Below are 12,604 nucleotides of genomic sequence, written 5' to 3'. Positions count from 1 at the left end.
TTTACTGCATCAATTTAAATTTAGATTTGTACTTGTTTTTGAGCCAGCACTTCTATTGCCGGAGATGCTGGGATAGGCACAACCTTACAGAGGACAAGAAGTTTGTAATCAAATTACAAAAACTCATTCATGAAAAATAAGGAAAGGGTAAGGAGGGAGAAGAACAAAAAATATGTTTGTATTCAGATAACAAAAGGTCCTTAGGGATCCCTGTCCCATAAACCAAAAGGAAAGACTACCATCTAGTGACCCACTGGTGAAACAAACAGGTTTAAACTCTTTCTGACTGTCTGTCTGTTCTGTCTTCTGTTCAGCCTGTGTAGGAAGTAAAGAGTTTTAATTACAACAAGATATAGACAAAATAGATAGCTTTTTATTTGACCGTGCTTTTCATGTGTTTGTCAACATTCTTCATGTGTTCTGTGTCTCTATTTGACAAGTTATCACCCACACCTGTCCCTTGTTAACCATGGTGTGTTTATACCCCTGTGTTTCCTTTGTTCGTTGGTCAGTTGTTGTTTCTGGTTGATGCTTGTGTTCCATGTTCCTTATCGTCTGCTGTTCCAAGTTATCCTGGTTTACTAATGTTTTGTTTAATTTTATTCAGTAAATAAAATTTGTCTACTATTAGATGCACCTTATATCTCTTTTGGCCCAAGCATTAAAGAGGCCTTTCATAAGCTTTTTTGTATTCATAAAAATTTGCTCAAAACCAGATAGATCTAAATTAAAGGAACAGATCACCCAAAAATATCCTGATTGTTCAGGGATATATGTGCCACGCTTCTGCAGGAAAGAGGAATGGTGGGCTTTAAGTGGCATAAGAAGTCAAACTCTCATGGAGGAACCTACCAAAGTAAGACATTTAATCATTTGTTTAATTAATTACTTTAAAGCATTTATATATATATATATATATATATATATATATATATATATATATATATATATATATATATATATATATATATATATATATATTAGGGGTGTAACGATACGCGTATTCGTATTGAACCGTTCGGTACGACGCTTTCGGTTCGGTACGCGGTACGCATTATGTATACCGAACGGTTCGTTGGAGTAATTAATTATATTTGAAAAAAAAAAAAAAAAGAGAGAGAAAGAAATATAATGATATGCGTTCAACAAGGTAGCCCAATAACCCAAACAACGTAACAGGCAACGCCACTGACACTCCCGAAGAAGAAAAAAACACCATCTTATATGTTTATGTTAGGCTACTCAGCAGGCGCTCGCTCACTCAGTACGCGCTGAAGGCTCGTTGCAAAATAGCCAATGCGTTTAACAGACTAGAAATGAGAAGATCCTCCAATAACCAACAGGTCTGGTGTTTGGGTGCACTTTGGATTCCCTTTAAGCTATAATGGTGATGGCAAGAGAGTGGTGGATAAATAAACAACGGTATGTCGCATCTGCAACATGACAGGGTACACCAGGGGGATTACAAAAAAAAAAAAAAAAAAAAACCAGCGGGAATATCTGGGATATATGCGTCAGTACTATCTGGGAAAAGACGAAAAAAAGGAGAAACATGCACGCAGCAAACTATCCCTGCAGCATTTAGAAACTATAGCTTACAGGGAATCCAACCCAAACACCAGACCTGTTGGTTATTTTAGGATCTTATATTTCTGGTCTGTTAAATGCATTAGACATTTTGCAACGAGCCTTCAGTGCGTGCTGAGTGAGCGAGCGCCTTCACATATCGTGCCTAAAAACGCATGGAAAACGCTAAGCGCGTCTTTCTCCTCCTTTCCAAAGCGCTCGGGCAGAAGCGCTCATGAGGCGTCTGTCTTTGCTAAGCAACAATGACGTGCTCTCTCCATGAGACGCGGAAATTTCAGCGAAGGATAAATGGATTTGCAGCTCTAAAAATCGCTTGCAGTAGCTCTGCTACTGAATTTATTTCAAAATTGCAATCCATATACAACTATGATCAGCTGTTCCTTCATCTTGGCTGAGCTCTCAACGTTGTTACGGGAAAGGATGAAGCTGATTGGTTGGTTCTTGTCACATGACCCGCGGTGCGCTTGCGGCATTCTGAAAAGTTGAGATGTTTTTACATTTTGCTGTATCTAAAACGTACCGAACCGGACCGAACCGGACCGTGACATCAGTGTATCGTATCGAACCGAACCGTGAATTTTGTGAACCGTTACACCCCTAATATATATATATATATATATATATATATATATATATATATATATATATATATATATATATATATATATATATATATATATATATATATATATTAGTTTATTATTATTATTATAATTATTATTATTATTATTATAGCAATTAAACCAACCAACCATTAGTTTTTTTCTAAAAAGATTTTTTTTAAAAACAATTCAAAATATGCATTGATTTATTTATTTTCACTTTTATTTCCTTTTATATTTTTATATCGTTCTTTCTTAGGTCTGCAAGTTCAGCACTCTTTTTTAGCAAAGTGGGTAAATGGTGCATCGTGACACACCATCAATGGCTGGGCACCTGAAACACTGTCCATTCAACCAAGCTGAACTGATGTGCATGATTATACATTTTTGCATTCAATTAATTATTGCATTCAAACAGCCAAATGCAGCACAAAGAAAAGCTTAATAAAAGTTTAATATGACGTCAAATTTATAAAAAATTTTAAACTTGACACACACAGTCTTAAAAACAAAACAAAAAAACTAGATGCTGTGCAGCAGTCAAAGACAAATACTTAAATGCAGGGCAGTGCAATGCAAAAATGCATTTTGTTCGAACTGCCGTTAAGTTTGGACGTCTTGAAAATGCTGGGTACCTACAGCAGCTATGGTTACAGAACATGTAACTTGACTCTTGAATGCCGAAGCCCTAGTCACACTCCCAATATATAAAAAGTGTCTATTTTTAACTAGTGTGCAGACACAGATACATGCTCACTCAAACTTTTAGTGACTGAGCTGAACACTAGCGTGGAGCTCACAGATAAAACACTATGGTAGGTCAATTTTTCTTTTCTTTTTTAGTGTCTGCCAAATACAAGATGTAAACATATCTGCACTGTTTCTGTAAACAGCATTTAGGTTTTTACCATTAGCCTAGGATTAGGATAATTCAGGTTTTACAACTAAGAGGAGGAATATGCATAAACCTGTATATTATGTACATGCGGCATATGTATCAATTCCAAGACTAAAACGCTGTTCACCAAGATCTGAGATTTGACTAGCAATGACATTGACATGTCATTGAGATTCATTTGTAGTTCTGGTAAAACAAAGTTTCTGTTCAGTCTAAAACATTGTAAAAAATAATTTTCCTTTTTTCACACAGGGTAGACTAAAGACCCAAACTTCGAAGCTTCACCGCCACTGCGAGAGCTGCCACAGCCGGCGCTGCAAGACGCCAATTGAGATTTCTGTGTCATGTGCGATCATGAGCTGCCGTTTGCTGTGCGGTGCTGTGTTTCATCTGTGCAAGGAAGAAGAACACATGCTCTTGTGCCCCAATGACAGGGTGCCTTGTCTCAATGTTGAATACGGCTGCCCGTTCATCATGTGCCGCTCAAACGTGGCTAAGCATTTGACTGTGTGTCCTGCCAGTGTAGTGTCCTGCTCAATGGAGTGGAACCGTTGGCCCATTGAAGAGTCTGAGACCCCTGCGTTCTACGAGAACATTTTGAAGAAGAACTACACTCAGGAACCTCTGGATCTCTCGATGGCTCTGAGGGACCAGGATCATCTGTTTCATTCTCTTAAAATGAAGACTCTCTTTCCTGAACTTATAGAAAAGGTGGATGAGGAACCTTCAGAGGGGGCCGTGGGAGGGGTACAGCTCTCGAATGGAGTCGATGAAGCGTCTGCGTCTTCAAGTGCAGAAATGGAAGAAGATGGGCTTACTCAAGAGGAACGAGAGGAATTAGCGAGGAATCCTACTGTGGTTAATCTCGAAAACTATAACATTTGGGAAAAAATGTTTAGCATGGAATTAAGCGGTTGCAAGCATACAATAAAATCTATCGGGCAAAATCCTGAAACATCTCGCAAAGAAATAAAGCCACAAGCCAACCCGAGCAGGTTGGAAGTCTTACAGGAAGAGCTGCCAACGAAGAATGAAAGTCTTGACGCCTCTACTGACATCCCTCAATACAACGCATGGGAAATGGACGAAGACAAATTCCTCATTGCCACCTCCTTGTTTGCATGTGACACGAGGCCCAAGAAGAAACTTGTCTATCAACATTTGGAGCCCATGAAGATTAAAACAGTCCGCACTTTCAAAGTCCCAACCAGCTTCAAAGCCAAGCAAAGTCGCATTCGAAACCCCTCGCATAACAGGAAGGTGAACTCGAGCGTAGACACATCTGACCTGGGTGTTGAAATCAATGACATTCCAAAATGGGATGAAGTTCAAGCCACTCTGTTGTGCTCCCTGGAAAAGGAACTACGGGGGCATCTCATAGCCGAATCCAGGTCCACAGATGCCCTTCTCGTGGACGTTGGAACACAGACGTATGATTTCTACTTGGCACCTTTCAAAGCAGAGACTTCACTGGCCGACATCACTGCTGACCGGGCTTTGAAACTTCACGTCCAGATTCAGACCGAGAGCGTCACCAGAAGACACAACAAATCCAGCTCTGCGTTTACCTACCTCTGCAACCACACATTCAGACGAGATGAGTTTCCGTCACACTACAAGAACGTTCACTCTGACATCCAGAGTTGTGTCAATGGATGGTTTGAACAGCGATGTCCTCTCGCCTACCTTGGCTGCACTTATAATCAGAGAAGGTTTCAGCCTAGTTCTCACAGAGCGATGGTTTACTATGACAGAGAGCTCAGCACTTTCTGCCTCCGACCGGAGGTTTCAGACACACTGTATGAAGGTATAAAACCGGTGACTGTGGTAAGAAAGCATGCACGCAATACAGACGCTCTGAGCAGGCTACCTTTTGAGGTTCTAGTCCATGTTGCTGGATTTCTTGATAGCTTCACCCTGTCCCAGCTGGCTCTGGTCTCCCGTCTAATGAGGGAGGTATGCGGGACCTTGCTTCATGATAGAGGAATGGTCTCACTGAAGTGGGAGAAGAAGATCTACTCTCATGGTGGATGGTGCTGGAGAGCCAGAAAGAGGGTGAGTTTCTACAGCAATTAAATAATACTAATGAAGAACTGCAATCTTGTGTAGAGAACAGCCCTATCATTTGGAGTCTAAAGTCACAATAAGCCTTTTTTTTGGAGAAATGCAGTTTTAAAAATTTGAATTTTCTAAAATAATGGAGCAGTTCACTTAGTTTGTGGATGTGCATGAACACTTAAAAAAAGAAGTATCTGACTTGCACTAATTGTGCTTTAATACGTCATCAGGTTTGGCAGTTTAGCAACCTGTTCTCCACTGTGGACAGCTGGTGCTTTGACAAACTGCCTCCCATTTCTGAACATCTAAAGGTTTGTCCATACTACCAGAAGGAGAATAAGACTGCACCAGTTCCTTTAACTGGCGTTCACGAGTGCCACGAGATTAAAGCACACAGGAATCAGAGTCTAGTCTCCATGTTTGTGAAAAGAGAGTAGCATTTGTATTATAACAATCAAATTAAATATTGTTTTTTGTGACACACTCACACAGTCATTCATCTATACTAAAATTCTGTGTTATTTTGTGCTATTCTGTTTTGAAATGTATTTTGTCATATGTGCAAAAATAAATAAATCACCATCATTTTTTTAGTTTTGTGATGGAATTATTTTTTATGTTGAATTTATACTCTATCCTTTCACCCATAGACGAAAATGCAATAATTTAATCACCCTCATGTCTTTCTGGACCTGTATACCTTACTTTCTTCTGCAGATCACAAAAGAAGATATTTTAAAGAATGTTGGTAACTAAACCGCTTTGATTACCATCGACTTGATTATTATCGACAGCAAATTAATTATTATTTGGTAATCTTATAACCGTTGACCTGTGCAGTTAAAAGGGTTAAGTTGGGTTAAGTTGTGACCGTTTAAGAAGTAAATCAGATTTTTGACCTTTTATTATGTCAATACATTATTTATGAGAATAAAGAACAGAATGTTCATGGGAATGGGGAAGGAAAAAAAAACACGTGTTGGCAATTTCAAATGATGTGAAATAGTTCACATTTTAGAGAAATGAAACAATTACTTTTTTTTTCCTCGGCAGCAGCCTTTTTCTTTTCTTTTTTTTTTTACCGCATTTTACCACCCACAATCAGGAACAGAAGTGTAAAATTTACAGCGGGACACTGGTAAGACAGACATTTTTTAACTGCTAAGGATTTCAGAATCATAGTAATACGATATTATATTGTCTTGTAGTTGATTCTATTACAGTACATTAATTAAAAATGCCTGTGCAGTTGTGAACCTAATTTGTTCTTCGTTATTTATTTTAGATGTTTTAGGATGCAGCCGCTGGCTTTATTTGCTTTTCTTTGGGTGCTGCTTCCCTTTGCTCTCTGTAAGGATGATTCATGTGCGATAGATGGGAGAGATGGCGTGAGTGGAATCCCTGGCAGGGACGGCTTAACAGGAGCAAAGGGAGAGAAAGGAGCACCAGGTAAGAAAGTAATGCGTGATATGAATCCCATATCCATGGGTAGTTGAAAACAATCAGTTAAAAATGTCTCCTTTTCTATTTTGAGCTTGCAATTGTTAGAATGAAGGAACTGAACTGATAGTTTTGAATAATAGTATACTCTCTCAGCATTGCAGGATGAGCTGAACAGTATCACCATGCAGGAACTCAAAGGACAGATGGGTTTCAGAGGCCTTCCAGGAGCATATGGTCCAAAGGGTTTTATGGGTGCACAGGGTCCAAAGGGTTTTCCTGGTCCTAAGGGTCCTAGAGGATCAAGTGGTGGCATTGATGGCAGTGGAGGTCCTGCCGGTCAGAAGCCAGCTTTCTCTGTGCTGCGAAACCGAGCAGATTATGCTTCATATGACAAACCTGTGATCTTTGATAGTCAGCTTAGCAATGTCGATAATGATTTCAACCTTAAAACTGGCTATTTCACTTGCAAGGTTCCTGGGGTGTATTACTTTGTGTTTCACGCATCGTCTGAAGGACAGTTATGTCTCAGATTTAAGAGTGACAGGAAATCAGTTAGCCTGAATTTCTGTGACTTAAACCCACGATCACTATCTGCTGTTGTGTCAGGTGGAGCAGTACTTCAGCTGTTTACAAATGACAAAGTATGGATCGAGCCTTTCACAAAAAGTCTTGCTGGCAGCAAAATGCCTAAAAGCATGACTGCTGTATTCAATGGATTTTTAATCTTTCACAACACATAGGACTTAATAGTCTACATATTAAACACACTGCAAATGATTATTGACTGTGAGAGTGATGTATAGCAGTGATGTAAACATTTAAAAAACATGAATTAAAAAATATCTAATCTGATCTCTTGCATGCTGTATTCAATCTTGTATTCTTTTATCTTGTCTTGTATTAAAACTGCATTGTTGTATTTGATAAATGTTTCCAATAAACTAAATAAAAGCATAAGAACATGATTATACAAAACGATTAGCTTTCACTTTATTTTAAATCTATGTTCTACAATTAACAATGAAATATAATGAAAATAAAAGTTATCTGATTACAAAAAATAACGTTAGAAATAATTAATTTCTTACTTGCAATGTTTATTTATTTATATAATATATATTTACTGTATATTACAATTTTTACACTGGAAAAAAATATGAAACCTTTTTTTTTCTCAGAAATCACTAGTAAATTTCACAAACAATTACAGAGAAACCCGAATCCACTAAAAAAAAATTAATAAATAAACAATCCAGTACAAGTAAGACATCTGAACTGGAACTTTCTTGTGAAATGTAGGCTTCTACAATAATCTTTGTTTTATTTACAACTTGGAAAATTAATTTTTGCAGTGTCAGTAGAGCATATAAACTTACACTGTAAGAACAATTCAAATGGTAAACTATGAAAACAGATTAGTTTGAATGCTGTTTTATGAAAGATCCATGGATAAGAGCAACACGTGCAGCACAAAAGAGGAACTGTGATTGTCATTACATTTGCTTGTATGTGTACGATTATAGAGCTCCTTGTTTCAAGTCGTGTGAGTCCGGTTATCTGCTCGCTCCACAGCAAAAATGTTTGGTGGTCACCTCATTTTTAGAACCCTTTTAGTGGGTATCCTTTGCCTCTCTCTGGTCTCTACGGACACTTGTCCTTCTGGAGGGATGCCTGGTTTTCCAGGTATCCCTGGATTTCCTGGACGTGATGGAAGGGAAGGGATAAAGGGAGAGAAAGGAGAACCTGGTAAGTTTTCCTTTTTTGATTTGAAATAAATAATTCAGAGTGTTTCAGTTTGTGGGAACCTACACGTTATCTGAACCTGTTCTATATTTTAAACATGCAAAAACGTTTTCGATTCTCTCACAAATTCGATTCCCGAACAAATGACTCTGATGAGTCGGTTCCTTTTAGTGAATCAAAATGGTACAGTGCAACCAGTGTTATGCAATTCCCAAATGACTCTATTGAGCAGCTGGTTCTTTTAATGAATCATACGAATTAATCAATCGTCACAAAGATACATGCATTGTATATTATATATGTTTATATTTTCTATATTTAATATTGTCTGCTATAGCCAATAATTAAGGCTATAATTAAGAACTGAATTGGATTTTAGACACCTGCAGCAAAAACAACAAAAACAACAAAAAAAAAAATGTGTGAACTATAGCTTTTTTCCAAAACTCAGATCAAATAAGTAGTAAAACAACAAATTCAGTTTAAGAGAAGTGTGATGTGTGTGTTTGTGTGTAAGTTTTGTAGACGTATGTGTAGAGTAAAAAGCAACAATTCCCATATTACCAGTAAAACCAGAAATGACCAACATTGTGGGAATATTTGGGTGAGCCCAATAATGAAAACAAAAGGAGTAAATTATATAACCTACTAATTAATAGTTAAAAATGCCAACCGATGTTGAGACAGTGTTAGGTTGTAGTAGTGCTGTACTTCTAACATGACGTGTATCTAAACAGGAAAGCCTCTTAAACCTGATGAAACCATGAAAAAGGGGGCGACAGGGGTATCTGGATTCCAAGGAATTCCTGGAAAGAGAGGTCTCCAGGGGGATAACGGTGTAATGGGACCACCCGGCCCCACAGGAGAGCCAGGGGACAGAGGCAACTTTGACTCTCCTAGATCTCGTCTGCAGTCTGCTTTCAGTGTTGCCCGTGCCACAAGATCCCATCCTGATCCGAACTCTCTGATACGCTTCGGTACTATTATCACCAACATCAATGAAAATTTTAATACTGGAGAGAGCAAATTTGTATGTCAAATTCCTGGCACTTATTATTTTGTGTTTCATACATCGTCCTATGACAAACATCTGTGTGTAAACCTAATTCACGATGATAAGAAGCTGGCTGTTTTCTGTGATCACATACAAAAGGGCAACCAACAGGTGAGCTCAGGTGGGCTAGCAGTTTATCTGAAAGAGAATGAGAAAGTCTGGCTGACGACAGGTGGCTATAACGGCCTGTTTGCAGAAGGTGAAAAAGCAGACAGTGTTTTCTCAGGTTTCCTGATTCATGCACACTGATTTATTGTTGCACTGTTTTTAACTATAAAGTTGAGCGATGTTGATGCTTGTCAAACATGCTGTATGTCTTACTCATGGAAAACATTCTGAAAAGCTACTGATCAAATAAAATAATGCTTCAGTAAATCGTCTCAAGTTTTATGAATACACCCTATCATTCTTTTCAAAAGATCTGACACATAATCTTTTTTCAGAACCTGTCAACCTGTTAACAATTAGTAATAAGAACAGGTTTAGCAAATAAACATTATCTGATGATAGCAATTCAGTGTCTATGTAAGTAAGCTACGTCATATATCATCGAAAAAGGTTTTGTGATACAAACACTACCGTTTAATCATTCCATTATTATCAGTGTTGATAACAGTTGTGCTGCATATTTTGTGGAACCCATGATAGATTTTTCTCAGGATTCTCTGAAATCTTTTGTAACGTTATAAATGTGCAGTGACACTTTTGATCAAAATAATGCATCCTTGCAAAGAAGGGAAAAATTTATTTCAAAACACCATCCGGTGTGCAGAAATTTGCTTCCTTTTTCAGTTTCTCAGAAAAGGGATATGGAACTTGCAAACATTAGCAAAATAAAATGTCAATAGCACAAATGAAAAAGGTTAATCTAAATCAAAATTATGATGAATATGTGTTTTTTTACTTTCCTTTATTGTGCAACGCTGCACTTCTCCTCTGAAACCAGGAAATCAAATCTGAGCTCTTCATGCAATCGGGAGAAAAACATTCAATGTGACTCTCATCTTCAAAGCCATCCATCTGTATTACCAACAACTTTCTTGGAAGATAAGATGGTAAGATAAATTATGAATCTTATTGTAATAAATCTGTATTTGGCTTCTATTTTCAAAAGTTCTTATTGAAGTACATCCTTTGAATTAAAGGAATATTTAAATGCTTGCTTATATCAGTCACTGGAGCAGAACTGAACTGTCCAATAAGTTTTCCTTGAAATGGCACCTGTTTTAAATGTCTTTTTTTTTTTTTTTTTTTTTTTTTTAACAGGCATTTATCTTCATGTCTGCACATACGGTGCTGCAGCTTTCTATTATGTTGTTGCTGGTGGCTTCCTCTGAGTCACAGACATGTGGAAGATCTGGAAGACCAGGTATTCCAGGAATTCCTGGTACCGATGGGAAGGATGGTTCAAAGGGAGAAAAAGGAGATCGAGGTATACTAATAGCATTTATTTTCTACATCCAAAAATTTTAATTAAAGTAAAAAATGTGTCTTCTGTTTCCCTCGACTGTCCTTAATAAAGGCAAAGAATCTAATAAATAAAATAAAAAGTCTTTTGACCCTTGTGCAGAAAATCTAATGCTTAACCCTTGCACTGGTGTTCTTTGGTAAAAAATGACCAGCCTTTTACAAATGGCTTGTAAATTGCCCATGATGCTATATTATTATTATAAAATCCTGGATTCACTTTTTTTGTCAACTTGATTTTTTTTTTTATGTTTATTTTTGTAAGGGATTATTATTCATAGTCCTGCACTTATCTGAGCTTATGAACCTACGGAGTGAAAAAAAAATGCTTAATTTGTTGAATATACACTCAAAAACGAAGGTAGGTAAGCTCAAATCAATGAGGCCCTTATGACCTATTAGTTAAAAAAAAAAAAAGAAAAAAAGAAAAAAAAAGAAAAGAAAACTAAACTAAAAGTGGATAAAATAATATGTCATAAGAAGAAATTCATATGCCATATCTCTTGTAGGCCAGTCATTTTGACCAGAAACACCAGACGCTTTTTACAAGATTTAAGAAGAAGGAGAAGAAAAGCATATTAATAAATAAAATAAAATGTATTTATTTATTGCTTTTGTTTGTTTGTTTGTCATACACTGTGTAAGCAAAATTGGTAAAGGAATAGTTGACCTAAAAATGAAAATTATTTAACATAAATGAAAAAAATAATAATAATAATAATAATTTACTCACCCTCAAGTTATCCCAAACCTGTGTGAGTATCTCTCCTCTCAGATTATGACGAATGTTGGTTTCAGACAGTGTCTGGGACCCATCGGTTTCAACTGATTGTATGTCTATTTGGGAAGTAGAAAGATACTCATACAGGCTTGGAACAACTTGACGGTAAGTAAATGATAACAGTTTTTGTGGATTATCCCTTAAGTTTTAGTCTAATGTAAAAATATGAACTAGCTTTTTGTAGAAAAAGAAAATCCTGCCTGAGTCAAGATGACAACATGAAAGGTCTGCATGATTGCAGGTGAGGATGCAGTGCCGATAATTGGACCAAAAGGAGATCCTGGAATTCCTGGACTCCCAGGCAGGCCTGGTGAGAAGGGGGAGAAGGGACTACAAGGCCCACCAGGCCCAGTGGGACCGAAGGGAGACAGGGGAGATTTTACAGGGGTAGATACTCCAAACCAGTATTCTGTTTTCTCTTACAAAAAAAGTCCTCGGTCACAGAGACTTCTTCAAGACAAAGTAATCGTCTTTGACATCCCACTGATCTCTGGGACAGGTGATGTCTTGAATAATGAGGGTTTCTTTGAGGTGGAAAAAGCTGGCATGTATTACATCAGTTACCACATTTCATCCAGTCAATCTGCCTGCCTAAAGATTCAGGTAGGGGAGGAGGAGAAGGTCAGGTTCTGCGATGCTCCTGGAATGATTATGGTAACTGCAGGATCTGTGGTACTGCCACTGAAAACAGGTGATACAGTGTCTGTACAGACAACTGCGGTGAGCTCTATCTTCAGCAGAGACACTGACTGCACCTTTACAGGCTTCTTGCTCTTCCCAATGATCGGATAAGATGATTTTATATAGCCGCAGCCTTGTTTTTACGCTTCCTTATTACAGTTGGCAGCCATCCCTTGGGAATATCTACTGTTATTGTTGATTAAAATTGTTGATGCCATCTTATATTGTTTCTTGACTTCTTTCACTATACTTTTACATTATTACTATTTTGACTAAATAAATGCAGCCTT

At 37.6% G+C, this 12,604-nt stretch overlaps 4 protein-coding genes across 4 annotated transcripts; all 4 read left to right on the top strand.

Annotated features, from left to right (window-relative positions):
• The first annotated feature begins 2,925 nt into the window (after positions 1–2,925).
• fbxo40.1 (F-box protein 40, tandem duplicate 1) lies at positions 2,926–5,768 on the top strand. The gene is made up of 3 exons (XM_026234971.1): positions 2,926–3,004; positions 3,340–5,142; positions 5,376–5,768. The coding sequence occupies exons 1-3, from the start codon at positions 3,002–3,004 to the stop codon at positions 5,580–5,582; spliced, it is 2,013 nt and encodes a 670-aa protein (XP_026090756.1). The 5' UTR covers positions 2,926–3,001; the 3' UTR covers positions 5,583–5,768.
• A 400-nt stretch (positions 5,769–6,168) lies between these two features.
• On the top strand, positions 6,169–7,558 carry c1qa (complement component 1, q subcomponent, A chain). Its single transcript, XM_026234972.1, has 3 exons — positions 6,169–6,283; positions 6,431–6,594; positions 6,742–7,558. The coding sequence occupies exons 2-3, from the start codon at positions 6,441–6,443 to the stop codon at positions 7,326–7,328; spliced, it is 741 nt and encodes a 246-aa protein (XP_026090757.1). The 5' UTR covers positions 6,169–6,283; positions 6,431–6,440; the 3' UTR covers positions 7,329–7,558.
• Positions 7,559–8,083: 525 nt separating this feature from the next.
• On the top strand, positions 8,084–9,760 carry c1qc (complement component 1, q subcomponent, C chain). The gene is made up of 2 exons (XM_026234968.1): positions 8,084–8,334; positions 9,069–9,760. Exons 1-2 carry the CDS (start codon positions 8,166–8,168, stop codon positions 9,632–9,634), a joined length of 735 nt encoding a protein of 244 aa, XP_026090753.1. The 5' UTR covers positions 8,084–8,165; the 3' UTR covers positions 9,635–9,760.
• A 491-nt stretch (positions 9,761–10,251) lies between these two features.
• On the top strand, positions 10,252–12,536 carry c1qb (complement component 1, q subcomponent, B chain). The gene is made up of 3 exons (XM_026234967.1): positions 10,252–10,440; positions 10,652–10,817; positions 11,875–12,536. The coding sequence occupies exons 1-3, from the start codon at positions 10,267–10,269 to the stop codon at positions 12,423–12,425; spliced, it is 891 nt and encodes a 296-aa protein (XP_026090752.1). The 5' UTR covers positions 10,252–10,266; the 3' UTR covers positions 12,426–12,536.
• The last annotated feature ends 68 nt before the right edge of the window (positions 12,537–12,604 follow it).

The sequence above is a fragment of the Carassius auratus genome, chromosome 46, assembly GCF_003368295.1.
Source record: "Carassius auratus strain Wakin chromosome 46, ASM336829v1, whole genome shotgun sequence".
Taxonomy (NCBI): Eukaryota; Metazoa; Chordata; class Actinopteri; order Cypriniformes; family Cyprinidae; genus Carassius; species Carassius auratus.
Note: the sequence above shows the minus strand (reverse complement) of the source record. Positions and strands in the feature narration are given on the sequence as shown.

Coding starts and splice junctions, on each gene's coding strand:
- c1qa (XM_026234972.1), top strand. CDS start 6,441: ATGCAGCCGCTGGCTTTATTTGCTTTTCTTTGGGTGCTGCTTCCCTTT. Junction 6,595..6,741: donor GGGAGAGAAAGGAGCACCAG/GTAAGAAAGTAA, acceptor ATACTCTCTCAG/CATTGCAGGATGAGCTGAAC.
- c1qb (XM_026234967.1), top strand. CDS start 10,267: ATGATGAATATGTGTTTTTTTACTTTCCTTTATTGTGCAACGCTGCAC. Junction 10,441..10,651: donor CTTTCTTGGAAGATAAGATG/GTAAGATAAATT, acceptor TTTTTTTAACAG/GCATTTATCTTCATGTCTGC. Junction 10,818..11,874: donor GGGAGAAAAAGGAGATCGAG/GTATACTAATAG, acceptor GCATGATTGCAG/GTGAGGATGCAGTGCCGATA.
- c1qc (XM_026234968.1), top strand. CDS start 8,166: ATGTTTGGTGGTCACCTCATTTTTAGAACCCTTTTAGTGGGTATCCTT. Junction 8,335..9,068: donor GGGAGAGAAAGGAGAACCTG/GTAAGTTTTCCT, acceptor GTATCTAAACAG/GAAAGCCTCTTAAACCTGAT.
- fbxo40.1 (XM_026234971.1), top strand. Junction 5,143..5,375: donor GCTGGAGAGCCAGAAAGAGG/GTGAGTTTCTAC, acceptor ATACGTCATCAG/GTTTGGCAGTTTAGCAACCT.